This window comes from Manis pentadactyla, chromosome X, assembly GCF_030020395.1.
Source record: "Manis pentadactyla isolate mManPen7 chromosome X, mManPen7.hap1, whole genome shotgun sequence".
NCBI lineage: Eukaryota > Metazoa > Chordata > Mammalia > Pholidota > Manidae > Manis > Manis pentadactyla.
This window is the reverse complement of record NC_080038.1, coordinates 6,501,004-6,526,591: the sequence shown is the minus strand read 5'-3', so window position 1 is coordinate 6,526,591 and position 25,588 is coordinate 6,501,004. Positions and strand designations below refer to the sequence as shown.

At 42.1% G+C, this 25,588-nt stretch overlaps 1 protein-coding gene across 6 annotated transcripts in view; it reads left to right on the top strand.

The window, feature by feature from the left end:
* ARHGAP6 (Rho GTPase activating protein 6) overlaps positions 1 to 25,588 on the top strand; it is a 430,489-nt gene that overhangs the window by 373,579 nt on the left and 31,322 nt on the right. For all 6 annotated transcript variants that reach the window (XM_036912993.2, XM_036912992.2, XM_036912996.2 and 3 more), the window contains 6 exons: positions 2,521 to 2,592; positions 8,639 to 8,895; positions 10,886 to 11,081; positions 16,368 to 16,423; positions 18,442 to 18,592; positions 19,614 to 19,762. In XM_036912993.2, coding sequence (XP_036768888.2) covers positions 2,521 to 2,592; positions 8,639 to 8,895; positions 10,886 to 11,081; positions 16,368 to 16,423; positions 18,442 to 18,592; positions 19,614 to 19,762 — 881 coding nt within the window. The remainder of the gene's footprint in view (positions 1 to 2,520; positions 2,593 to 8,638; positions 8,896 to 10,885; positions 11,082 to 16,367; positions 16,424 to 18,441; positions 18,593 to 19,613; positions 19,763 to 25,588) is intronic.

Here is a 25,588-nt window from a genome sequence, read left to right as displayed (position 1 = left end):
TCTCAGACTTCAGTGTGAACCAGAACCCCCTGGAGGGCTTGTTAAAACACACGGTTCTGGGCCCCACCCCACTCCTGGTTCAGTAGTTTGGGGTGGGACCATAGAATTTGCATCTCTAACAAGTTCCCAGGCAATACGGATGCTACTGGTCCCAGCAACACTTTAAGAACCACTGTCTGAGAGATTCTTATACATATGCCTAAGAGAACATGAACAAAATTTTTCCAAAACATTGTTCCTAAGAATCTTTAGCTAGAAAGAACTCAAAGTTCTCTTTCTGTTCAGTGGGTAAATTGACCATGGTGTAGTCAGACAAGAGAATACTGTGTAGCAATCAAAATGAGCGGCCTCCATACCTGCCCCAACAGGACCGGTTTCAGGAAGTGTTACTGAGGTCAGTCAGTTGGGAAAGAATATCTACTGTGGATTCCATCCATGTGAACCCAAAAGCAGGAAAAACAAAGCTACACTCCTTAAAAATGCATACATAGGAGGTAAAACTATAAAGAAAAGCAGATGATCAATTATTGCAAAAGTCGGACCAGTGATTGCCTCGGGGGATGGGGAGGGGGAGGCAGAGGGAGGCATACGGGGAGCTCCTGAGCTACTAGTAGCAGCTACATTTTAACTTGGCTCTTGCTTATGTGGCAGTTGGCCTCCTGATTATTATTTAAGCTGTTTACATTTATATTTATGTGCATCTATATAGCTATGGCACATCCCTAATTAAATAGAAAATTTCAAAAAATCATTCTATCTAAAAAGAAAATGCCCCCTATCCTATATGTATTCTGGTTGTTTGACAAGTTGTTTGAATTTTAGGATCTGCCCATTCGTTTTGAAAAATAAATCTCTTAAGCTTTAATATATGGTTTAGTTATTCTTCTGGGTCCACTATGAAAATGAAGGAATGAAAGAATTTTCTAGAAGAAATATACCCTCATTAAACATGGTTATATGGTCATGAACAAAGTATTATGAAGTGGAAGACCTAGCATTCCCACTTGGAGGACAGATTAGGATCTTGTTCAGTTAGTATGTTTATGGTCTGTCTGTATGTAATGAGTCGTGGTAGGCCCTATAGTGAGGTCATCTTTTAGACACTGAAGATAAGAACAGACACGTGATGAAAGAGATGGCAGGCTCCTTGCTGCATTATAACTGGTTTCCGGAGCTTTCCCCGATGCAGATCTCACGCCTGCAAGAGGGAAGACTCTTGTGAACTGTTTCCATTTTGTGGGAGGAGAATGATTTTTGAAATATTTCTTTGCTTTTTGAAAGAGAGGAGGGATTGAGTGTGCCTGTTGATTATACTGTGATGTCTTTTGCCTCCAAAAATTTAGAGAGGAGGAGCTGGGGCTATCTGCAGCCCTGGGATGATCCCAGGAATGCTCAGTTCTGTTTAAGAATGCTTACTGTGCCTTTTCCTGATCATCAGAGTCTTGCTTTTAAATTTTATTGGACTGAGTCTCTTTCTTTACTACACTTTCTAGTATATCCTGTAAAAAACAATCCTTAATCCCCCTTTTAAACATAAGCTTCCCTGCAACGTGGGCTGCATTTCCGCTGTTTGATCACAGTGTGGATCCCTGAATCGCACCTCCCACAGGGTAAGATGACAGTTGCATAGCCCTGAAACGCATTCTTGCCATGATGAGTGCCAATATTTCATGATGACATCCCAGGAATCCAGTTGCAGCTGCCTACTGATATGTGTGGTATCTGTATTATTTGGCAAGTTAACCAGATGTATTAAGTATATTTATTATTAAGTACAACATGCTAAAAGGATATATGCCTTACTTATTAGAGTGAAAAATTAGAAACAACCCAAATGTCCATCAATGGGGAAATGGTTAATGAAATTATGGTACAGCTACACTATGGAATACTGTGCAGCCCCCCAAAAGAAAGTACACCTGAATTGATGGACCTGAAGCACTTTATATGCATCATTTCATTTAATTCTCACAACTACCCCCATGAAATTCCCATTTCATAGATGAGGGCACTGAGACGTGTCCAAATGCACAGTTAGTAAATGGTGCAGCAATAATTAGGCCTGAGTTCTGTGGACCCTCCAAATTCACTTTCTTCTCCAGTTGTTCTTTACTAGCTCATGAATGTCAAAGCCAGATACACTGTTGATTCTTCTCTCATGGAGATTTGATTCAAGGTGACATTGGTTTGCATAAACAAAAAGAATAGGAAGAGACTTGCGTAATAGTAAAAGCAAATACATCTAAGTGTCAAAACGGAACTGCTTCTGAAAGAGGTTAAGTTTCCTGTACTTTCCATGATTGAAACCAAATTTAAGAGCATACACCGAGATTCTGCTTATGTGTGCAGTCCAAGTCAGGGATTTTCATGTATCTTTGAGAGCCATTACTTAGTTCAAAATGCCAAACTATGAGTGAAGTAAGTGAGAAGTCATGCTGTTGCTGAAATATAGTTATTGGGAGTATAAAATACTATTTGTGTGTTTCTTTTCATAACTTGTCATTCTTTTAACATTTACAGATGGACAAAAGAGAAAGAAATCTCTGAGAAAGAAACTGGATTCACTAGGGAAGGAGAAAAACAAAGACAGAGGTAAAGGACAGAATGAACTCAAGTGAATGAATGTGTCGTCCATGCGGCATAATGGTTGTCTTTGGTGGGGTTTTTGAACTGCATAGATGTATGCAGTTCAGCTCTCTTATATGAGCTGGATTTCTGTGACGGCATGTCATGGAGGTCTGTTTTGGTCTACTATTTTGTGTTTGAGTGGCCCTGTACTGAACTGATGAGTTCAACTGGTTTGAGTAAAGTGTGACTTCGGCCAACTTTATGGTTCCAATTATGATGCTGGCCAATCAGCAATGCATAAGGCGAGCCTGGGTTGAGTAGCCATGGACAGCATCTCTAACACTAACCAGCTGTCTGGCAGATCCCGGTAGTGAGGCAGGGCTAGATGAATGAGAGAGTTTGGATTCGCCTACCATGCCTACTGGAAAGAAAGTCTCACCCTCATGGGCTAGTGATGGGCCATTCTCAGCACTTTTATGTTAGGTCACAGAATGCTTATTTTTGCCTGACATGTTTTGGGAATTGTTGCCTCTCTTCATACTGTTTTGTGTCCCCTTCTATGTCTAATTAGGGAACTGATGCTTTAGCCACTCTTCCAGAAGTATTGGTGGTCATTTCTAACTAATATTCACTGAACCTGCATAATGGGCACCTGGGCCCCATTAGCACAGCACAACATTTTGTGGCTTGTTTCTATGGTCCCACGTGAACTGACTGTGGCTGAACGATGTGGTCATGTGAATGTATTTTCATTTTATGTGACATAGTGAATGAGCACTGAATGAGGAGAGCCATATGCCCCACTTCGGAGTTCTTTTATATAATGATTGAATTTCTGCTTGAAACAAGTAACAGATGCCAGTGCAACTGAAGGTGTAAGAATCAGTGCATTGTGAACAGTGTTGGACAAGACCTAGTCCACACCATCGATTCCAGACTCCACCCATGCCTTGAACTGTGCCTGACGGGTCATGACATTTGGTTCTCTGGACTTACAGGAGATAAATAATTTAAAAGAATGGAAAAGCAATGTTTTCCTTCTCTTAGAGCATCATTCCTCAGCCTTGGGACTATTGGCATTGTAGGCTGGATCATTCTTTGTTGCGTGGCTCTCCTGTATATATTGTGGATGGTTCAGCAGCAGCCTGGCCTCCAGCACTAGATGCCGGTAGCACTGCCCCGATCAGAATGGCTCCATGCATTTCAAAGGTTTGCCACAAAGTGGAGAAAAGGAGGTGAAAATACCAGTGATCCCTACCCATGACTGCACAGTAGAATAATTTGTGGAACCTCAAAAAGTTCCAGTGGCCAGGCCCTTACCCCAGAACGTGTGATTCCATTGGTCTGTAGGGGTACTGGGCATGAATAATATTGTAAAGCATTAGTGTGGAACTTCTATGATGAGAACTCTGGTCCATTTTAGCCAGTATACTCACCAGGGTACATCCTTTCACAGCCAAATCTGCTGCTGGGATGGTGAAGGCGAAGCGCGTTAACTCTTGGCCAGTTACCTACTGTTGCCTGATAAATTGTATTCTTTCTCATTGGCTCATATGTTCTTGCCCTTCATTTTTACATGAATATTAGTAGCTAGGATACCTTTTTTAAACTAGAGTTTTTACTCATTCTATTCCTGCTATAGCCCACATTTGCCTCACTAGATTAGAGTAATTTTTCAGAGCAAATCATATTTATATATTGTGTAGGCTCAGTGAAAACTTGGCAGTGTTCTGTAAGGTTGCAGGGGGAGCTGGCCAGGCAAAGAAGGCAGATCCTGTGGTTCCAAAGAAGACACATCACCCATCCAAATAAGGGGAGAAATATCAGGCTTGGTGGCAAAGAGGTTTTTCTTTCTTTTTTAAAGTAGTTTTGATACTTAAAAAGAACATGTCCTAGGCTTAAGTGAAGGTTGATTACATGGCATCTTTCCCAAACAGAATGTCCTATCTATGTCAGCATAGTCATTCCACACCACCAATGTCCTGGGAACCATGGTGTGAGGGGGCAGCATGCAGGTCGTGCACAGCTGTGATGGGTGCACATTATTTTCTTCCATCTGAATATTAACATTTGGGTTCCTAACAGCTGCACATGTGGAAAATGATAATCATTCGAATCCAAGAGTAAAAGAAGGAAAACAGGAAGCTCTGAATGACCTCTTGGGTTAGGTCATCTAAAAATAAACAGGAGCAGCTTTTCAGAATCGAATTTTCTCCAATAGAGTGATTTGCTAAATGTGTGATATGCTGCTGTAGTAATTGATTCAATCAGAGTGAATTTCATCCTGTCCTTGATCTAATTGCCTCGACATAAGATACAGCAGATCATGAGACGCTCCTGTGTCCCTCCTGCCACTTAGGCAGTGCCCATACGACTTTTCATTTCCATATGGAAACAAATTCAAGACTGATGCTGGTTCAGAAAACATATTTTCATATAGAATAGTTCCAAGTCCTTAATTTCTCTCAGTTAAATTACTTGGCAACCAAAAAGTATTTTTTAAACTTTCAGAACGTCAGAAAATTTCTTTCTTACGTCAAAAAGAAATTACTTCGGGGGAAAAGGTTTGAAAGTAGCCACTTTGTTCCAGTTAATGTGTCTCTAACAAGAGCATAAATCTGGGAGATAGGTCCCCTCTCCATAGGATATTTTCAGATTATGCCACATATTTATTGGCATAGAGTCTGGAGCTGGTTCTTTATGCTGAAATCACATCACACATGTTTTACTGTTCCCCACTGTCTAGGTATGTTGCTATATGTGAGCTGTGGAGTAGCACTCTATGGGAATAGTTGATATGTTTATTTTGTGTCACATTAAATAGCAGTTGAAAATCAAGTATGTTATCCCTATGTAGAAATTCTCAAAGAAAGTGTATTGAGTACTGTCACTGAGCTCTGTTACTGGAGACGAGAGAACCAGGGTGAGTGAGAGTCCAGGAGAGAGTTGGAAGGGCCTCCCTCCCTCAGGGCTGTGTGGGCTGCAGGGTATTAAGGAGGGAGCAACTTGGGTGTCTTTAAACAGATTGCCACACTGCACCCTAAGACATGACCTTGGGGTGGTGGTGGGACAAGACTGGAGGGAGGAAGCCTGAGTCCAGAGGTTGAATCACTTCCAGTGAGGGCAAGGTCCAGGATGGGACTGAGGAGTGGGTGAAGCAGGTGGCATGCAGGAAAAGTAAGAGAGGACAAGGTTATGGACATGTGAGGACAGAGCATCAGGTGGGTCATTTAGGTAGGCAGACATCCAAGCCACCCAGGATGATGGGAGATTGGCGGGTCTGACCGTGAGTCAAAGTCAGTGGCAAGAGAAGATAGCCGTGAGCAGGGGAAGGGCAAGGTCTGGGTGGTGCCAGAGGGAGCAGAGAGGACGATGGCATGCCGACCCCCTAGCCCCACGGCTCCTGGGGAGGGAGAGTAGACAGTCGCTGCTAATGAGGACAGCAGGACAGACAATCTCCGCAGTGAGCTCACACTATAGATTAGAACATGAGACATGTTGTCCTGGCCCCAGAACAGAGAGTCTTGGGTAATGTCCTTATGGTTTTAAAAACCTATTATCAACATTAGGCATTCTCAACCCAGACTCTCTCAATTCCTTTCTTCCCCTAACAGAAGAGCTTTGAACCCACAGATAAGCTTGTGTGCCCTACACTTTGTTTACACAGAAAGTGGGTTTTGCTCAGTGGACTGTGCTGCGTCCTCAATTTCACAATAGCCATATTTTGAGAAGCCATAATAGTCAAGGAATCCTGCCTAGAATTTTACAGACTACACACCACAAAACAAGTTTGGAGCCTAGAGAAGTCTCCAGTCTCCCTCGTGAAGCTCGTAAGGGCTCTCAGGAGAAAACACCAAGAAAGTAGAGACCACATCAGAACTCTACCACTGAAAGAGGAAATAAGCTCGGCCAGGAAAGAGAAATAAAAATTTGTTATAGGTGGCTACATCCCTGGAATGGGAATAAAAGAGAAATAAAAACTGGGAAGAATCACTTCATGTATTCCATCTGTTGAATCTGTATTCAGTTATTCCAATTTCCAAGTAGAGTGACAGACTATTACATGTTTAAAATGGCAGATGCTAAAGGAAACCATTTTTCTTTTTTTCTCCAGGGATTTTAGAAATCTCTGAACAAGTCTGGTAGGTTTTCCTTATATGGAAAAAATGGCTGGGAGAGGAATCAGTGTCCCATCTCATATGAAACCCCTGCTATGAGCATGCCACGTGAGCACACACATGTCACTCGATAGGTTTATCTATGTCCTTTCTGCTGTTATTGTCCCCACCAGTTTCTGTATGCTCCGTGTAGTTGCCGGCTGCGCCGTCCACATGCCCTAGACTTCCCACAACCTTTGAAAGTAAGACTCGGTTTATTCCCATAGACAAGACAATGCTGGTTTGCACAGTAAATCCTGCAGGGCACAGCAGGCGGTCTGGTACTGTCCCCTTCTGGTTTCTGATTTTGCTAGTTGTGGGAATGGCCTTCCACCTGTGGCGAGCATTGGATCTTGCTATGCTGTCCACACTGAACACTCAAATCACATGGTGAAATTATGTTTCTCTGTTACCATATGCCACACAGTTTGTTGATAAAGTATGGTTAAGCATCCTCTGAAAATCCCCAAATGCTGAGGTTCTGACTTCTCACTTCCAAACAAACTGCGTGTTTTGATAGAACCAGAGGTGCAGGCTTTCCAAGTGCCATTTCTGCTTTTCATGTAAACTTGGCCATTAGCCCAGTGATGTTCAAAATGTTGCCCATGGATCAAGGAGGAAAACCTTTTAAAGCCTCTTTCCACCTGATTTGATGTTAGCTTTCTCTTTCAAAGAGTAAACAACCTTAGAATTGTTTTCCCTTGATCATTCTAGTTTTATTCATACGGGTTATAAAAACAAGGGAGAGGCTAGCCTCCAACTTTCTGCTGGAAGGAGATGTAATTTTGAGTCTAAAAGAAATAATGCACTTAATTTAATTATTAATGTTTTTCAGCATGAATCTAAAATATTGCCAATAAAATGTCTGGCCCTAAGAATTGGCATGCTTACAGTGTATGTGTAGACAAATGGATGTGCTGCAGAGATGCAGAAAGCAACTGTATGTACATCTCCAAGTTAAGTCATAGATTCCTTCTGCTTTATGTTCCTTCCCCAAAGTTGTCCTTACTAGAGGATTTAACAAGTTGTATCCTGGGCCCTTCACTGGATATTTAATGGTGAGAGTTCACTTCTGCACATGGCCGGCAGAATGGCTTGGTATAGATCATGCGAGTGACAGCCCCAACCTGGCACCTGGAAGCAGAATGGGGGCACAAGGAAGACAAAGGAAAAAGAGCAGGCTTCTTCCCACGCTGCCCCTGTGCCTCTCAGGTTATCATTTCCTGTGCCGGCTATTTGACTGGGAACGCCCGAGTGTGTGCACTCACCTGAATTCCAGTTCTGCACTTCATGCGTCTGTCTGTTACAGTACCTCTCTGTACCACAGACACCTGACGGAATCATCAGACTATCTGGGTCTCTGCTCCCTGACACACCCCACAGTCTGAACCTTGCAAGAGCAAGGACGGGACGTTTTATGAGCCTTGTACCGCCCATTGCCTAGCTTGACATGGCATATGGTAGGTGCTCATTAAGTGCCTGTTGAAAGAATGGATAAATGCAGGGTCTTCTCAGGCCTCGTAAGCTCTTGAGACATATAAATCAAAGACTAACAGTTGGTAAAATTGTGTACTCATGAGGATAAAGTGTTATGTACATCCTATCAGAAATGTCACATTATTTCTTTTAAAATGATTTCTTTTATAAAATGATTAATTTTTAAAGCATGCCTGAGATACGTGGAGAAAAACTAAGAAGCCTTGATTTCTAAAACCCTATTCTTTATACCTACTAGCTTTCTTTACTGAAATAGAAACATTCTGATAGACACAAAAGTTATCTCTCTATTTTGATGGATCAATCAACTCTTGAAAACAGTCATCTGAATATGTCTGCTTAGGTCTAAAACATGAGTGAGAGCCTTCCCTGGTCCAGTCTTTCTCTGAAAATAAGTGTTTGTGTTTCGATTCCAGAATTCATCCCTCAGGCATTCGGAATGCCCTTATCCCAAGTCATTGCCAATGACCGGGCCTATAAACTCAAGCAGGACTCGCAGAGGGATGAGCAGAAGGACACATCCGATTTTGTATCTTCCCTCCTCCCATTTGGAAACAAAAGACAAAACAAAGAACTCTCAAGCAGTAACTCATCTCTCAGCTCCACCTCGGAAACACCAAATGAGTCAACATCCCCAAACACCCCAGAACCAGCCCCTCGGGCCAGGAGAAGGGTGAGTTAGCCAGTATGTTGTCTGACACCATTGCTAGGACAATAGAAGAGTTATAAGATTATTCACTGAAGTCTTTGCTCATGTGAAAACTAGAAATGTAGTCCAGATATCTGTCAAAAATGTCATTTGGGGAGAATTTGCTCTGGCCATATGGTGCCTGGCACACCCCCAAAGCCTTTCCCTGACCCCTCTCAAAGCTGTTGGGTGCCCCTCCTTGGTTAACCATGTGCCCCAAGATATCCTAAACATTCTGCAACATCACCGTTGAACCTGCGGTACTGTAATCTTCTGTTATATTCCCAGACTTTCCCATGCGACGGTGAGGCCGGAGGGCCGGGCAAGGTGGTTGTGTTACTCTCCTCATCTCCAGTCCAAGAACCATGCCTGGCCCAGTGAATCGGCTACCAGTCTTCATAAACAATGAGGTTTTTTTCTTATCAATGGAATATCAATAGAAAAATGTATATATCCTGTTTCAAATCAATCTTATAACACTGTGGTGCCATTTTTTAAATGAGCCCTATGTTCTAGGCACTGTGCTATTATTTGGCATTTCAGATTTCACATTTCAACCCAGGAAAGCTGAGTTTTCATGCAAACTGGTTGGTAACTGGCTGAATCAGTTGATAAGCATCTCTAAAACTTCCTCAGTCACTGGGAGAGCTCTCCTTTTCCCCACCTGGAGGCTCTAAATCTTTGCCACCTCCAGCCATCGACGATTGCCTAGTTAGAACCCCAGACACTTCCTACTTAAAATCCACATTTCTCAATGAGCCCCCAATATTTAGGACCTCTCCCAGATAGAGGAGTGCCTAAGTCACTGCTGTTTTTCAAGGCCTTGGCTATGTTTAAAAATGAAGAAATGACAACATTATGGAATATTCTGATTTGCATGAAGTAATTGTTCTTCCAATCCTGTCATTTTTTCTCACACTGTGTATACACCTATATGGCAATAACACCAAAACGCTACATTTGAGCTCTCTGGGAATCTAGGGCGGCAATGGGCCTTCCAAATGCCCTCTCCTCTATCCGGGCCTTGCTAGGGTGCCAGCAGCCAACATCTTCCTCCACACTTCATCAGAGGATGGGTAGTTACACATACGTCGGGTGCCCTGCTCCCTTACCCTCAGCCTTTACCAGTCCCAGCATGCCAGCCCTCCTTCTACCTGCTGCACCTCATCTCTTTGCTGAGGCCTTTCTCTGATGGCCAGAGGCACCCACCCATGCAGCTGCCAGGCTGCAAGTGGCGAAGCATTACCATCATCTCCATGCCCCTACCGGAAGCTGCCCTTAATCAGTGACTCTTGTAACTTGTGACATAAATAACCCAGCTCACTGCTCCTTAGCAGGGAGAGCTCTGAGGAGCTTGATCTACACTGTCTCCCAGAGGTCCCCAGCTCCCCACAGGCTTGTCCCAGCCTCAGTGATGTCCCCTTCATTGGCTGCCTTCCCTTCCTGTTCTCATTTCTCCACTCCTTCACAGCCGTGTGCCTGGACCACCTCCCTAATAACATACTTTGTGCTGCTTCTGGGGGACACAAACTAAGACTGTTTCATGGAATCCTCCTGCTTTAAAAATCTACTTCCTTGAGTCCTAGTTGAGTTTTTTTTAATTCACAAGACTTCTCTAACTTTACCTCATTCACTGAGTATGTGATTTTGTTTGTTTGTTTCAAGAAATGAAGTGGTTGGGTCAAATATTTTAATTATATGTTTGTCATCTCTTGTCTTCCATTTGGAAAATGTTGTCTATTGTTGAAATCGTAACTGCCATTACCTTGTCCCATATTGTAGACATTTCCTAACTTTTTCAAAAGGTGTTTGTTTTTTTCCTTTGAATATACAAACAGCACAATTAAATCAAGCAGCATCATTTCAAGTATGATAAATAGTCATGGGCAAAAGTACTTATTGGATAACATCTGGGGGACACTGTTTTTATTTTCAGTGTCTGCACTCTTTGTTCATGTCTATGTATAATTTGCAGGGTGCAATGTCGGTGGATTCGATCACAGATCTTGATGACAATCAGTCTCGACTGCTAGAAGCTTTACAACTCTCCTTGCCTGCCGAGGCTCAAAATAAGAAAGAAAAATCCAGAGATAAGAAACTTAGTCTGAATCCTATTTACAGACAGGTCCCCCGGCTGGTGGACAGCTGCTGTCAACATCTAGAAAAACATGGTAAGCAGACTTGTCTGTCAGCGCTCAAGTACTAAAGGTTTTCTTTATTCAAGCATCATCCGTGTAAGCACCCAATTTCAATTCATTGTTCATTTCATCAGGCTCTGGGCTAAAATTTCCCTTGTGAAGAAAGTTTACAGATGTGAGTGCTTGCTCAAGAGATTACTGGACCAAACCAGACAGGGGAGAAGAAATCAGCTTGATGGTATTCAGATTGCTGAGGCCCCAGGGGTCCTCAGCAGTGACCCTGGAGGCCAAGCACTTCAGGGGAAGGCGAGATCTATTGGGCTGGTCTGTCCCCAGGACCCCCTTCAAAGGGAGCAGAGCCACTTTTATCTTTTTTATACATTGATGTTACCCACAAGGCTCCCTTTAAAAAATAACACTCCAGTTTCTTTTTTTTGAACACCAGAGGTTGGGAAACCATTCCTAAAGTGAATAGAAAATACATAGTTTTCGACAACAGGTTTCTATATTGCCATTTGCATTTTTGCAGAAAGATGTCCACTTAAAGTTTATTCACAATGACCCTTTTGGCAGCTCAGTTCCAGTTAATATGTTGATTTTTAAATGATGTGCAGTTCTTTAAAAACTTTTTTGAAATGGAGACTTTTGGCTCATCAAACTGCTGTTTCCATAATCTGAATTTGTTTGCTATAATGTCAGCATGCATTTTATGGTCATGAGGAAAGTATATGAATTGTTTATTGTATAAATAATGTGCTCATTGTGATTTTAAGAAACCCTGAAAAACAAAGAAAATTCTGAGGCTATCCTGTAGACATAATACTGTTAGCATCCTTTCTGGTAAAAGTGGGACTGGATAAAAAAGTATTAAGGATATACCTAAATCTCTGAATCATCTCATTATATATGGAAATCACTAGATAACATATGGGTGACTTAATCAAATTAATATGTACTAAGATTTTATTTGTTTACACAAAAATTGTATATGTATACATGTATATGCATACATACATGTATGTGCATGTGTTTATCTCTTCTCCTTGGAAGGTAAACTGGAAGTCAAGGAAAATGTCTTAGTCATTTTGAATTCCCGGTACTTAGTATATTCAATAAATATTACTTGAACAGAATTATTTTTAAAAATAGCTTAGGGACTAAAGAGTTCAGTACTGTGAATATGTAAATTCAGCCTAAATTTCACTATGGTGTAGAAAAAGAGACTCATACTTTTATAGTTATACCTTTTCCCTGAAAAGAATGTAGAGACTGAACTGTATGCGTTTTAAAGAATTCTAAATGAGAAAATTCTACTCTAATCATGCAAAAATCTAGTTAGTGCCAGGTTAAATGCTTTCAAGAAAGAAAATTTGGTATGTCTATTTTCCTTCTGAAAATAAATTGTCATGAATTACAATTTGTAAAATAGCATTTCCTTTAAGCTTACTAAGAAAGGGTCAGTTCTCTTTCTTTTTTGGAATAGTTGATGCTGTTTAGGTCCCAAGGAAGGAAGAGCGCCCGAGTGACTCTCAAGGCCTGGATGCTGTTCTGGGTTCCCATGCGGTTTAGATCAAGTGGCCAAAAGAAAATGAGAGATACATTCTCGTTCAAACAGATATTAATCTGGATCACTTTAAACCAATGAGAAAAGAGCAAACTTCAAGAACAATTCTCTTGTGAGACTTTGCTTGCCAGTTTTTAAAAGAGGTAGTAGAGAGTTAGGTTCACTTCAGCCTTATGAACATTTGTCAAGATCGTTTCATTCTCTCCAAAACTGGTCTGAGACCATAATGGTGGCTCCGTCTATATTTGTGTACACCAGCCTTCCACTCTTGTCTTTGACCCAGATGCTTTCTGTAGTGATAGGTCAAAGTTCCTTTAGCATCCTCAATTTCCCAGAAACCCAAATTTCAAAAAAAAAAAACATAATATAATGGAGAGTCAAACTCTATTATTTAATTTCTGGGGTGTAGGGTGATTTTAGGGTGGGCCCCCCTATTTATTATGCCTGCCCCTGTTACATGAATTCCCTAAGCCTGAGATTCAGGTACTCCAGGTCCAGTTTGCATTTCCTTTTCTGATGAAAGGGAGAGAAAGGTGATCATGTCAGTTTCTGGGGCAGGACGTGGCAAAGGCACGTTTCTTTGCCATATCTTAGGCCTTTTTTGATGTACACCTGTTTTGATTGTCTCAAGTCAGGTTGCTGAATGCCTAGACTGTGTCTTCTCTTTGAGGAAAATCACTGTAAAGCTTATGCCAGAGAATGGCATTGATTGTCTGAAGGCTGTCATTTGCTCTACCTAAATACCTAAAAATAAATGAATAAATTAATAATTTTTAAAAACTTAAAACAGATTATAATCTATTGAGATACATAGGAATTATAACAATTTATCACTAACTAGTTATTTTTTAAATCACAGTCATTTTTACTAAGTGGAAAAGTACTATAACCAAGGAAATCATGTCATAGAAATGGGCATTTCTGAACAGCCAGGAGGAATTCAGCCAAATGAATCATCCCATTTGTGTAGAAAAGGTCCTTATGTGATACTTCACTTATGTAGAAATTTAAGCTCTTTGGAAACGATTGGAAAACTAAGAAACTAAATGCAGCCAAAATTAAAATAGCTAAGACCTACTATTATATTAAAGTGTTCTACTTTGCACAAAAAAGACTCGTTCAGTTCAGTCAGGACCCATTTGTCTCTGTGTAGTACTGAATACCTGATGCGATTCTAAGTATTTTATATGCATTAATTAATTGAATCATTGCACAGCTTTTGAGGTCAATACATACTATGCGTAGATTGCAGATGAAGAAATGCAATTCTGGATTTGATTCTAAGTAGCCTGATATCCTGTTTTCCAGCTCCCAGAGAGGTAGAGGCAGTAAATTAGGCTGGCAGTTGGACTCAGTTGTGAGGCAGACAAATTGACAGCAGCAACAAGAAGGGTACAGAAGTCTTTTGTAAATAGTAAAGCAAAATCCCACCCAAGAGCGAAGCACCAATGTGTGCTTATGCAAATCAGCAATGATTAGCCACTCACCGTGACTCTCTCAACTTCTGGAAATCCCAGATGCCACTTATAAGACATAGAACTGATAAATGGGAGTATTTATGGACGTTATCTTTTCTGTCTAAAAAACCCTGGAGAACCAACTAAAGAAATCTTATACTTAATACATAAGGTAGCAATACCATAAAGTAGGTATACAAAAAGATATTCATTTCCTGTATAAGAGCACTAATCAGTTATGTACTATAAAAATAAAGTAATTATTAATATTAATATCAAAAACAAAATATACCCAGAATATCTCTAATAAGAGTGAGAAACGTCTATGAAGAAAACTGCAAAGCACTACCAAGAGACATGAAACATGACTTAAATAAATTAAGATGTTTACTTTGTTTCTGGATGGAAAGAAAGAACGTTATGAAGATTTAAAATTCTTTCCAATTTAATTATATATTGTACTAGTCAGAACTCTCTCAATGACAAGAGAGAGGAATACTGATAAAAGTAGATTAAGCAAAATTCCTATTCTACCCCCTGCCCCAAATGGCTATTTACATACTGGAACTCTAAGTGTGATATAATATATATAATATTATATTTTATAATGATATATATTCAGGCACAACTGGATGTAGGATTCAAATGATTTCAAGAGAGGATGAGTCTGTTCACTTGCTTTACTCTCAGACCAGCTCTCTTCACTTCCCGGGGCTACAAAATGGCCATTGGCAGCTCCAATCCAGTGTTACCCTCATAACTGCATGTCCCAAATGAAGACAGAATGAGCCACCAATGAAAGAATAAATGTAGATAATGGTCATCAATAGCCATGACTAATGGCTTGCATAGGAAGAGGAGAGCCATCGAGACCTTCTGTGCCCCCTGAAGGAAGTACATAATACCTCGTATGAACTATTCTTGCCCCCAGAAGCAAACCTGAATCAGAGAAAACTCTGGCTCTGTTTCTGTAGAAGAAATAAAAGGCAGAGAGGAATGTATAAATGTTACCACAGTGTCCAAATCCAGACAGTGAGGAAATCTGCAGTGAGAAATCAGTGTGATTTCTTCATGAAACCAATTATGAGGAAAAAGTATAAACAGGGAAGGGAAAGCATACACATACATTAAGAGACTAAAAGGCACATCGACCTATCATGGTTTGTGAGTCCTCTGTGAATATTGACTGGAGATGTAATGTTATGAAGGGACTATTGTTGAAATTTTTAATGTGTAATAGTGATATTATTTGTCTGTTTTAAGAGACAAATTTGTTTTAATATTTTAGAACAAGATTTCTTAGCCTCAGCACTCCTGACATTTCTTATTCATGGGCCCTCTAATCCCACTTCTAGGACATGACCCTAAAATCAGATTTGTGAACTAAGACCTATATACAGAGTTGTTCATAATAGGGCCATTTATAATAGCAAACCAAGCACATGTGTATGTGGGGGACCTATATGCCATCAGAAGTGAACTGTGGCACATTCATACAAGAGAGTATTTTGCATCCATTTTAAATGACATTTGCAAGGAATTTTTACCGGCATAAAAATTCTTGTGGCATAATATTGAATGAAAACAGTAGCATTTCTCTCTATATATATCTGTACTCATACTTCAGCACTGTGCAACTCTCTTGCAACAGAAGTTTGATATTAGACCTTCAGGAATAGATTCCTCTGATCAAGTAGGTATTGTGTTCATGATGGCTTCATAAAAAGCAGTAGCACTTTCTCTCTCTCCCTCTTTCTCTCTCTCAACTATGAAAAACACATATATTTATTCATACAGAAAAGACTGCATAGAATAAACCAAAACATTAAGAGTGATTATTTCCACAGCAGATATTTTTTAATGTATATTATTGTTTAAATATTTCTGCATTTTATGGAATTTGTTTAATAAGCATGTTTTAATTATCCATAAAACAAGAAATATCTATTTTTAAAATTGACAAAAGAGCAAAAAAGTCATAAAATTTCTGTTTAAGTAATTCTGAATAATGAAGAAAATTACTTTTTTAATATGGAAAAGTATGGTAATACATAATAATATCACATGAAAAAATTTTCATCAGGAACGTTTAACATAAAATGTTGGTGCTTTAATGGCTACCCTTTGGCTACCTGGCGAGACGGTCTGGGCTAAAGAAGCACTAGCTCACACTGCCGTGTTACTGTTGCTGTACATGTTGCCGCACGGTGCTGGGGTCCTGTTCGATTTCCGTTTTGATCCCCTCCCTAGCTTCAAGCCCATAAAACAGGACTGTTGATTTTGTTTGCTTATTTGCAGGCCTCCAGACAGTGGGGATATTCCGAGTTGGAAGCTCAAAAAAGAGAGTGAGACAAGTAAGTGAAAAGTGAAGATTATATCATACATTTCACTTGACTTTCAATTGAACTACCTCGTGCAAAGTTCAAGGTTATGCAGCTTCATTTCTGAATATCTTCTCTGTACCCTCCCACTGATTATAGTATAATGGAGTCTCTAGAGGTCAAAGTCAGCAACTCAGAGGCTCAGGAAGTTGTGAGAGTGAGTTAGCATCAACCACTTGAAAGCAAAATATCTGGACACGTCTGTGGCATGTACGGCCAAACAAAACTGATCTATAAGCTTCTTATTGAAACTGGAAAAGCGGCAGATTCGGAGAATACCTAAACAGTAGGTGACAATAAATAGAAAACACTTGTATAACATGCATTTTTATGAAAATGCAGTATGAATGCCATTAACATTCTCTTTATATAAGATGCTATGTTTATAGCTTTACTTTCCCCAAAGTAAAGCACTCTTATGAAGTTTCCATGAAACCTGCATTTTTTTTTGAGAGGGCATCTCCCATATTTATTGACCAAATGGTTCTTAACAACAATAAAAGTCTGTATAGGGGACTCAATGCACAATCATTAATCAACCCCAAGCCTAATTCTCAACAGTCTCCAATCTTCTGAAGCATAACGAACAGGTTCTTACATTGAAACCTACGTTTTTCACGGAAGGGACTGTACCCTTTGGTTTTCCTCAGCACTGCGCAACAGTCTTGCAACCGAAGTTCGATATTAGGTCTTCGGGAAGAGGTTCCCGCGATCGGGCTGCTGTCTGTGTTCATGACGGCGTCATTAAAGGCGAACCATCCTTTGAGAAAAGAATTCCTTTGTTGGCTAAAAGAAAGTTAAAATGTTATTTTCCCTCTGTTGGTTCCAACAGAAAGAAGTAAGGAACTCAGCAGCTCAAAAGCGAAGCCAACTGGAAATAATTTTTAGCTGGAGGGAGCTGAAGAAGTGATTCTTGTTCGTATTATTGAAACGAACGGAAATAAATGCCTCCTCATCTACCTTTTTTGTCAGGATAGCAGGGGCTTTCGAAGGAAGTATGTTTTCTGTTGGCTTGGTTGGTTTTTATTTTTAATAGTCACACAAGAGACTGTTGAACATTTAATACTTCACAACAGGCCTTACTGGAAGGAAGCGAGGAGGCTTCTCACCTGCAGAATTGCAGCCTATTTTCACAAACAATATCTTACTGAATCCGCCCAGCAGCTGTGAGAGTAGCCCCTTCACCCACTTCTTTTGAGGCTTAGAGAAATTAAGAAACTTAATTCAAGTTCACACGATTTGACCAGTATCGAATTCCAGATCAGTGTTAAATTCAGGATTGCGCAATTTAAACCAAGCCCTTTCCACAGTGCAGCCCTTCTGCAGCAGAGAACAGCACATAAGAGAAGTTGAGCTGTTGGCATGGAAAGTAGGATACCGAGTTATGACTGTTCTCTTCTTGCTGTTGCATTTTCCTGCTGCTGTGAATGCTGAAAACCTAATATAATGATTAAGGCAGGGAAAACTTCTGGGAATTGTTAATAAGGCTACTTTGACAAGTTGAAGGCAGCTTTTATTTCGCTATTGTCCTCTTTCAAGCCTTAGCCACGCATTGCTCATTGGGGTTTCTAATTTCATTGTTTGCAGAAAAATCTCTTTGCTTCTTGTTGAGTATTTCTATAAAATGTCAAAATCCAACATGGTAGGCCTGCTGACATGCCGAGCTGTGTAATAGATGAATTCCTCCCTCCCACATTTAGCATTGACCCAAGCCCTCAGCTCTTCCTCTGAACCTTCTGGATGTCGTTATTGAGCCCTTCTGCTTGCCTCATTACCAGTAAACCCACAGATCCTTTTATTTAATAATGCATGTAAATGTGTATTCATGGCTGGGCAGTATAGACTGTGTAGATCAAGGCGACGTTGTTTGCTTCTGCTCGGGTCGGCATAAACTTAGTAGCAGATGCTGTGCACCCCAGTGCTTCCTTCGCTGGGCCCTGAAGTTGAGGTTTGCTCTTACGAGACTGCCACTTGAACTGTGATTTTTCCAGTTGCGTGAGGAATTTGACCGTGGAGTCGATGTGTCTCTGGAGGAAGAGCACAGCGTTCACGATGTGGCAGCCTTGCTGAAGGAGTTCCTGAGGGACATGCCGGACCCCCTTCTCACCAGGGAGCTGTACACGGCTTTCATCAATACTCTGTGTGCGTAATCCAGCCGTTTGCAGGGCTGTGCCCTGGGAGTTCCAGCACATCTAACTCATCAAAACCTTGTGCATGTGTTTCCCCGTAACTCTTTTTGTCCTTATATACTGGTCTCTAATCAGTGGGCTATTTAGGGAATTTTCTGAGACTAGCTCTGGGGAGAATTGGCCAGAAGAAAGTTGCAAAAAACCAAATGGAAGTAGCCAAGAATAATTTGGGATGCTTTCAAATGATCGTAGGGCAGAAGAAAGTACTATAAATTGAGGCTTTGGAGTAACAGCGAGAGGTCACATTGAGTCTGTGCCGAACAATGAGTTTGCATTTCTGGTATGAGGAAGGAGGGAGCCACAGGAACCCAGAGCAAGGAACGGGGGCAGGCGACATGCCAGGGAGGCAGGATGGCATAGCCCAGTGCCAGAAACCCCCGTGTGGCTGTTGCAGGGCTATAGGCACAGACCCCAGGGAGGAGAAAAGAAGGGGAAGGGGCGAAGGAGTAGGCCAGCCCTGCGCCAGCCCCATGTGTTCATTCCTCCAATGCTACAATGAAAATAAGATCACACAAGAGAGAGAAGACACTGTCACTGTGCTGTGTCTTGGTCATTGCCAACAAAAGTCTGCCCTTGGGGAGTGCTCAACAGGAGAAGGCCTCAAATCTGTTATAAACCCAAGTTTTAGAATGTTCACCAATTCTCAGTCACTGTTGGTAAATACTGACCAAAAATGAAAGACTGCAGTCCATAAAGTAAATGATGAGAACTGCCAGGGAAAGGAGGGGAAGAAATGCCTGGACTTGAATGCTTTCTGTCCATGTTACACTTCCCCGGGTCTGATGTATCTTTATATCCTTCATGGAACCTCGCTGCTACATTGCTAAGCCAATGGGAGAGTGGGTGACGGAATGCAATGTGACTTGCCCTGCTGACCCCTGTCTGAGGACAGTGGGGAGGGGCCTCTCCCCCAGGCCTGAGTGGTGGAGGTCCCCCTTTTGCTTACTGAGAGCACCTCTTTCTGCCTCACACAGTATTGGAGCCCGAGGAACAGCTGGGCACCTTGCAGCTGCTCATCTACCTTCTGCCTCCCTGCAACTGCGACACGCTCCACCGCCTCCTCCAGTTCCTCTCCATGGTGGCCAGGCACGCCAGTGACAACGTCAGCAAAGATGGGCAAGAGGTAGGCACCCCTCTGCAGCCATGGACTCCGGGGCTCTTCTTTTGTCCTGTTTTAAGAGGTGGAGCTATCAATTCGGTTAAACATTTCACCTGGACAGAATGACAGCTGCCCTTTCCCGGCCTGGATGTCTATGCAGGAAGGGGAGCGAGTGCAGCCTTTCCTGTGGAGGGACAGTCCCTAAGAGTGCAGGCCCTTAACCTCCTGTTTCAAGAATGCTTCCAAATGAGGCTGTCATTGTCCGTAAGGGTGCTTTACTCGAATTTCCATTTGTGTGAAGAAGACAAAACAGTAAGCTAAAGAGGTGCTTACAGTCATGACAAAATGGAGTGATGGAGACTGGGGAAGGTTTCTGTCCTTGTAATTAATTTGATCTGCTTTAACTTGGGGCCCAAGTACAACATCTTCTCATTGTTTTTCCAGTTTGTGCCCAGAGCTGCCATCTGCCCAATAGCTAGAAATCTAGTTCCTTCCTTTCAAGAGTTCCTTTTTCTCCTTTAAACCCTCCCTGCAAAATAGGGCCTGGCTCAGTACAATGGAGGGTCAGCCCTGCTTCCAAATGAGGTGTAGAGGGAACTAGAAGCTCCAACCTGCCGACTATCACCATGCATCTTGACACCACACAGCGTCAACTGCTGTAGACAGGTTCTGCACAGCCCATGGTCCTTTGGGGATGTTGTTGTTGGACCTGGCCCCCACTCAGGCCCTGGTGCCACCCCCATCTGAGATCTTGGGCTCTGGTTCTCTTTGGTCATACACCTCAAGGTGTTTTTTGGTTTCGCCTTTGGACAAAGGAGATGCTGGCCTCGATTTTAGGTGAATTTTTAGCAAGCAACCCATTTAATCTTCGTCTAACAAGAGAGTTGTTTCCCTTTTCGATACCATGCATTCATACCTCTCCTTGACCTTGGATTCTCCCGGAGGTCTCAGACCCTTCTGTGTGCTAACATGCGTTATAAATCAACAAGGAAGGGCCAAAGGCACTCCAAGCTGACTTCACTACAGAAACTTTTTAAAATCCTTGTGAAGCAGAATTCAGCTTCAGTTATTGATCCAGTTCTGTGTTAGTCACCTTGTTTTCCCAAAAGTCATGGTCATATATAGTTTTTCTTTTCACTTTAATCCAGAAAGACAATTCTGCATTTCTTCTCCTCACCCTCCCTCTTGGCATGAGAAGGGAACTACTTCCCTGGGTTAGCCACTTCTCTCTAGGAGTTATCACTAGTGAAACCTCTGCTGGCTTCATGTTTTGTGACATGTCCCTGACACCTTATTTCAGCAGACACAGCTCCTCCATGGATATCCTATATTCTCAGAATCGTTAAGTTGTGATATTATCTGTCTGGGTGTCATCCCTTATCAACTATAGGTGTAACAGAAGCTGTAGAATCATCTGCTTAATCACTGGGTAAAGGCGGAGCCCTCTCTGTGTTCCTGGATATGTCTGTTGCTTCTCTGACATTTCTTAAGTACTGTGTGAGAAGGGGAAAGTAGGGTCTGAGGTGATTAAGAAGGCATTGTGGAAAGTGGTCAGTCCAACGGAATTCACTCTTGCATTTTTAGAATCATTTTCAGACACTCTTTCAGTCCAAATGCTAAACTAGACTCCATGCCTATGCCAAAGAGAAGAAAACATTCTTGGATGGGTGCAAATGGAACCCACAGTCCTGAAATATTAACTACCATTTCTGTGTCTCCTACCACGTGCCGGCTAAGCACTAGGGGCTTTGCGTCTTACAGGCAATCCTCCATTTCACAAGAAAGATGTCATTGCCCCGTGTTTCAGAGGTGGAAACTGAGGGTTTGGAGGGCTAGGTGACTTACCCAGTGTCCCATGGGAAGCTCCACTTAGGGTCGTGCAAGTTGCGTGTTTGTGCATTTCATAACTCTGGGAGGGCACCATGGACCCCATAGTCACTGTAGATGTTTTGAGTCACTCACTAGGGCAGTATCCCTGCAGATGGCAGGAAAATGTCTTGAGAAAGGGGCACCATTTTCTAATTCATGCAAAGTTGTCATATTGGATAGTGGTCAGGTCAGTCCAAGGGCTAGTAAAGCCCCAGCTGTGCATCAAATGCAAACCAGTCTAACTTAGTGAGAACAGAAATATCAGATAGAAAGTAGAGACAGCCTCCAACGGGGGCCTAGCTCAGGGTTTCCCATTGTGCGATTGACACTGGGGAGCAGGGGTTAAGTCTTCGTTGTGGGGCTGCCCTGGGCATTATGGGATGTTTAGTAGCAGCCCGGGGCTCTACTCACTTGATGCCAGTAGCAGCTTCTTACCCGACTCCAGCTGTGACAACCAAAAGTGTCCCTAGACATTGCCAAATACAGGAGGGGGGAAAATCAGCCCTAAGAGCACTGGACAGCTTTCTGACCCACTGATTACATGTTCTTGGAGAACTCTATTAATTTTCCTAAAGCTGAGTTCCCTTGTCTGAACTTTAGGAACAAAAATTCTTCAACTGGCACTGCACAGTGGCTGGGAAAACTAGTTTGCTATAAGGAACACGAAAATATCCTGGTAACAGCAAAGCTGTACGTTACAAGGGTTTTTAGACACTCTTGGCCTAAACCTTGAATCAAAATGAAGAATTAGTAACCAGACATTAAAGGCACAGGGGAAACCTGAGGAAAGCTTCGCTTCCATGACATGGTTACAAGTTACAGGAAAGCAGGCAGCCCAAGCAGCCATCTTGGATTGGAGTAAAGGCTGATGGGAAAGTGCTGATGAGGTATAAGAGGGAATAGGACCATGCCCGTAGAGTACTGAATGCCTTCATAAAGGGGGAGATGGTTGGTTCTTTAAGCGCTGAATCTTTGGAAGGATTCCACTAAGGTGATATAATCTATATTGTAGATTGACTAGAGATGGGGAGAGAGTGAGTTAGGAAGCTTTTGTATGAATAGCAGTACGGAAAACAGTAATTCACATTATAAATGTCTCCATGGAGCAATGGCCTTCCTATTTGAAGCACGTATATCCTGAGCTCCTCTAAACCAGTGAGCATGGTTCAGAAATTTTCTCATTACTGTTCCTGGGATGCTCTGGCATCTAGAAGGTGGAATTGGTGAGGACAAAAGGCAGATACAGACTTAGAGGACATGGGCCAGAAAACTTAGGAATGGCTTTGTGGAGACTAAATTTAAACTAGACACCAAAGGGCGTGCAGGGATTGAGTAACCAGATAATAAGCAATGCACGGGGATTGGGAATTAGCTAAAAACCCCTTCCAGGGGAAGTTAAAAAAGGGGAGAGGAACAAGAGAGAGGTTCTTTGTTTATTATTTTTCTAGTGGGGTTGGTAGGAACAAGTAGAGAATTCAGACTGGAATGAGGCAAAAATCAAATTGTAAAATAAAGTCAAGAAACGAAGCAATTTTCAACTTTTTCTCTTACCTGTTTGTTAGGTGTGTTAGGTGTGTTATATCTTTGTTGGGCAGTTGTTATGGATTGAAACATGGAAGAAAGTGCACCAAAGCATCAAGAAGCTTGGAGGCTCGTGAAGCTTCTGCCAGCACCTTGCTATATGGCCTTGTTTTTATAAAATAGAGAAAGAGCAAGGAGCACAGAGTTGGGGTGGGGGGAGGTCTGAACTGCCTCCTCTACAAAATGAACACAGTATTTCCTTTCCAATAGGTGCTTACAATTCAATGCATCCGTGACAAATGGGATCTGCAAAGATGTCTAAAATCTAAAAGCAGGGTGTAAGAACAATTGCTGACTAGTCAGTCAGTGCTTTTCTTGGGGGAAAAATAATGGTATTTTATCAAATTGCAGTGCTTTGCTATCTTGTGTCTGTTTTGTTTAGTTTGCCATTTGCTTTGCTCCTTAGGGGACAAGACAGATTCCCAAATGTAAGAAAGACTTCATTTCTTCTAGAAGGAATATTGCAGGCACATAATTGAAACCTCTTGAGCAATGGTTTTTCAGGTTACCCAAGAACCCTGTGGCATTTCATGGAAAATGTGGGGTGAATATACACTTTTTCATTAAGAGAGACTGCAGCCAGCCTTTAGTTCTTCAAAGAGCCTATATGGCAAAAAAAGAAGTGAAGCTACAAAGCACCAGCTTTGAGCAGAGGTTGCTGACCTGTGAGGAGGCATGCACCTCTGGGAAACAGGACGTTGGCTTTGGAAAGTCAGCAGGCCCAATCCCCTCTTCTCCTCACCCTGGTCTGGGCCCCGCTTTGAAGTGAGTTGTCCCTTCTCCCTTGTGCTATGACAGGCTCGGCCCGGTTTTCCTGTCTCCCTGTGCTATGACAGGGTCTACCCCGCCAGGACGCACAGTGGCAGGTGGGTGGCGGTGAGGAGCCCAGGGCTGCCTGGAGCCCCCCACGGGGCTTTACTTCTCGGCTCCACCACTCGGCCCAGCTCTGGGCATCCCTCCCCCGTCTGTGAAAAAGGACAGCAAGTGGCTGCTTTGTGAGCTTCTGGTGAGAAAGAACTGAAACAGCCTCTGGAAAGCCCCAGTCCAGCGACTGTGCATGCTGAACTATGAATAGATGTGAGCAGTTCACAGTACGTTTAGAAATGACCGAGGATGCTTATTTAGTCCACACACGGTTTTTCCTTGAATTGGCTGACTAATAATTAAATAACAAACCTACCCCAAGTGCACGTTATTACCTAGACACAGCTATATGTATGCCGAAACACGGGGAGCTGTGAACTAGTCTCCTTTCCAGCATAAAAAAACAGTCAACCACAAAACAAAAAAGCGTTAACAAACCACAACAGCGTGGTCTGCAGCTGGAATCTATGCACAGTTTTACAGATGGATTGTATTGCAGTCCCAGAATAGCAACAGGAGAAGGAGAGAGCGGAAACAGAGGTCTGGATTGTCCTTGTACCAAACATTCTTTTAAAAGAAAACAAAATCTTCTACTTGTTAATGTTTTCAAAAAAAAAAAGAGAAAACCCTGATATTACTTTTGGAGGGGAAGGGGAAGCACTCCAAATGCCTCTCAGTTCTAAAGAAATGAACTTGAAAATGGCACATATTTGATTTCATCCTTAACCATGAATTTCCAGGAAGAGAAACGAAAAATAAAATGAAATCCGGTCAGGTTTCATATCAGTGAAATAAAACAAAGAACAAAATAATTGAACAGTAGTACATACAAATTCCTAGTGTTCACCACGTGAAATCATTTCTCTTGGTGGCAAACATGAAAACAGCCTCCCCTTCTAAAAATGATGCCCCTCAAGTGCCACACTGGGACTGCAGGGCTGGGGGGCCACCACTCAGGGCTCCACAAGACAACAGTGGCACTCAGGAGGGTTGGCCTCTCTTGGCTGTGAGTCAGCTCTCTTAAATTCTGTGCTGTACACCAGTGCCTCTCAAAGGCCATGCACATCTTCCCAGGCAAAGGGTCCCCACCCAGCAGCTGCAGTTCCCATGCTTATCCAGGCATTCCGAGATTTTCAACTAACACCAACAAGAGAAACAAAAGTCACCTAGACCAGTGGTCTTCAACCAGGGACAATTTTGCCACACTGAGCTTCCTTGGGTACCTTGACATATTTTGCATGCTTCTGTCTCTGCATATGGAGTTCTCACCACTGTGAAATTGCTGCCTGCCCCAGCTTCTCTGCTTTTCAGCCTAACAAACTCTGTTCTTCCTTCATTGTTTTGTGCTAATATTGCCATCTCTTTGGAGTGTCCCTGGGACCTTCAGAGTTGAGAGCTTCATACTCTGTTCTCACTACTTAGAAATGATAAGTTTATTTCCCCTCTAGGATGCAAACCCTTTAAAATAAGGACTGTGTTGTCCATAAGGATCATTGTTAGAAAAATTTTTAAATCATTAGAATCCATGAAAAATGC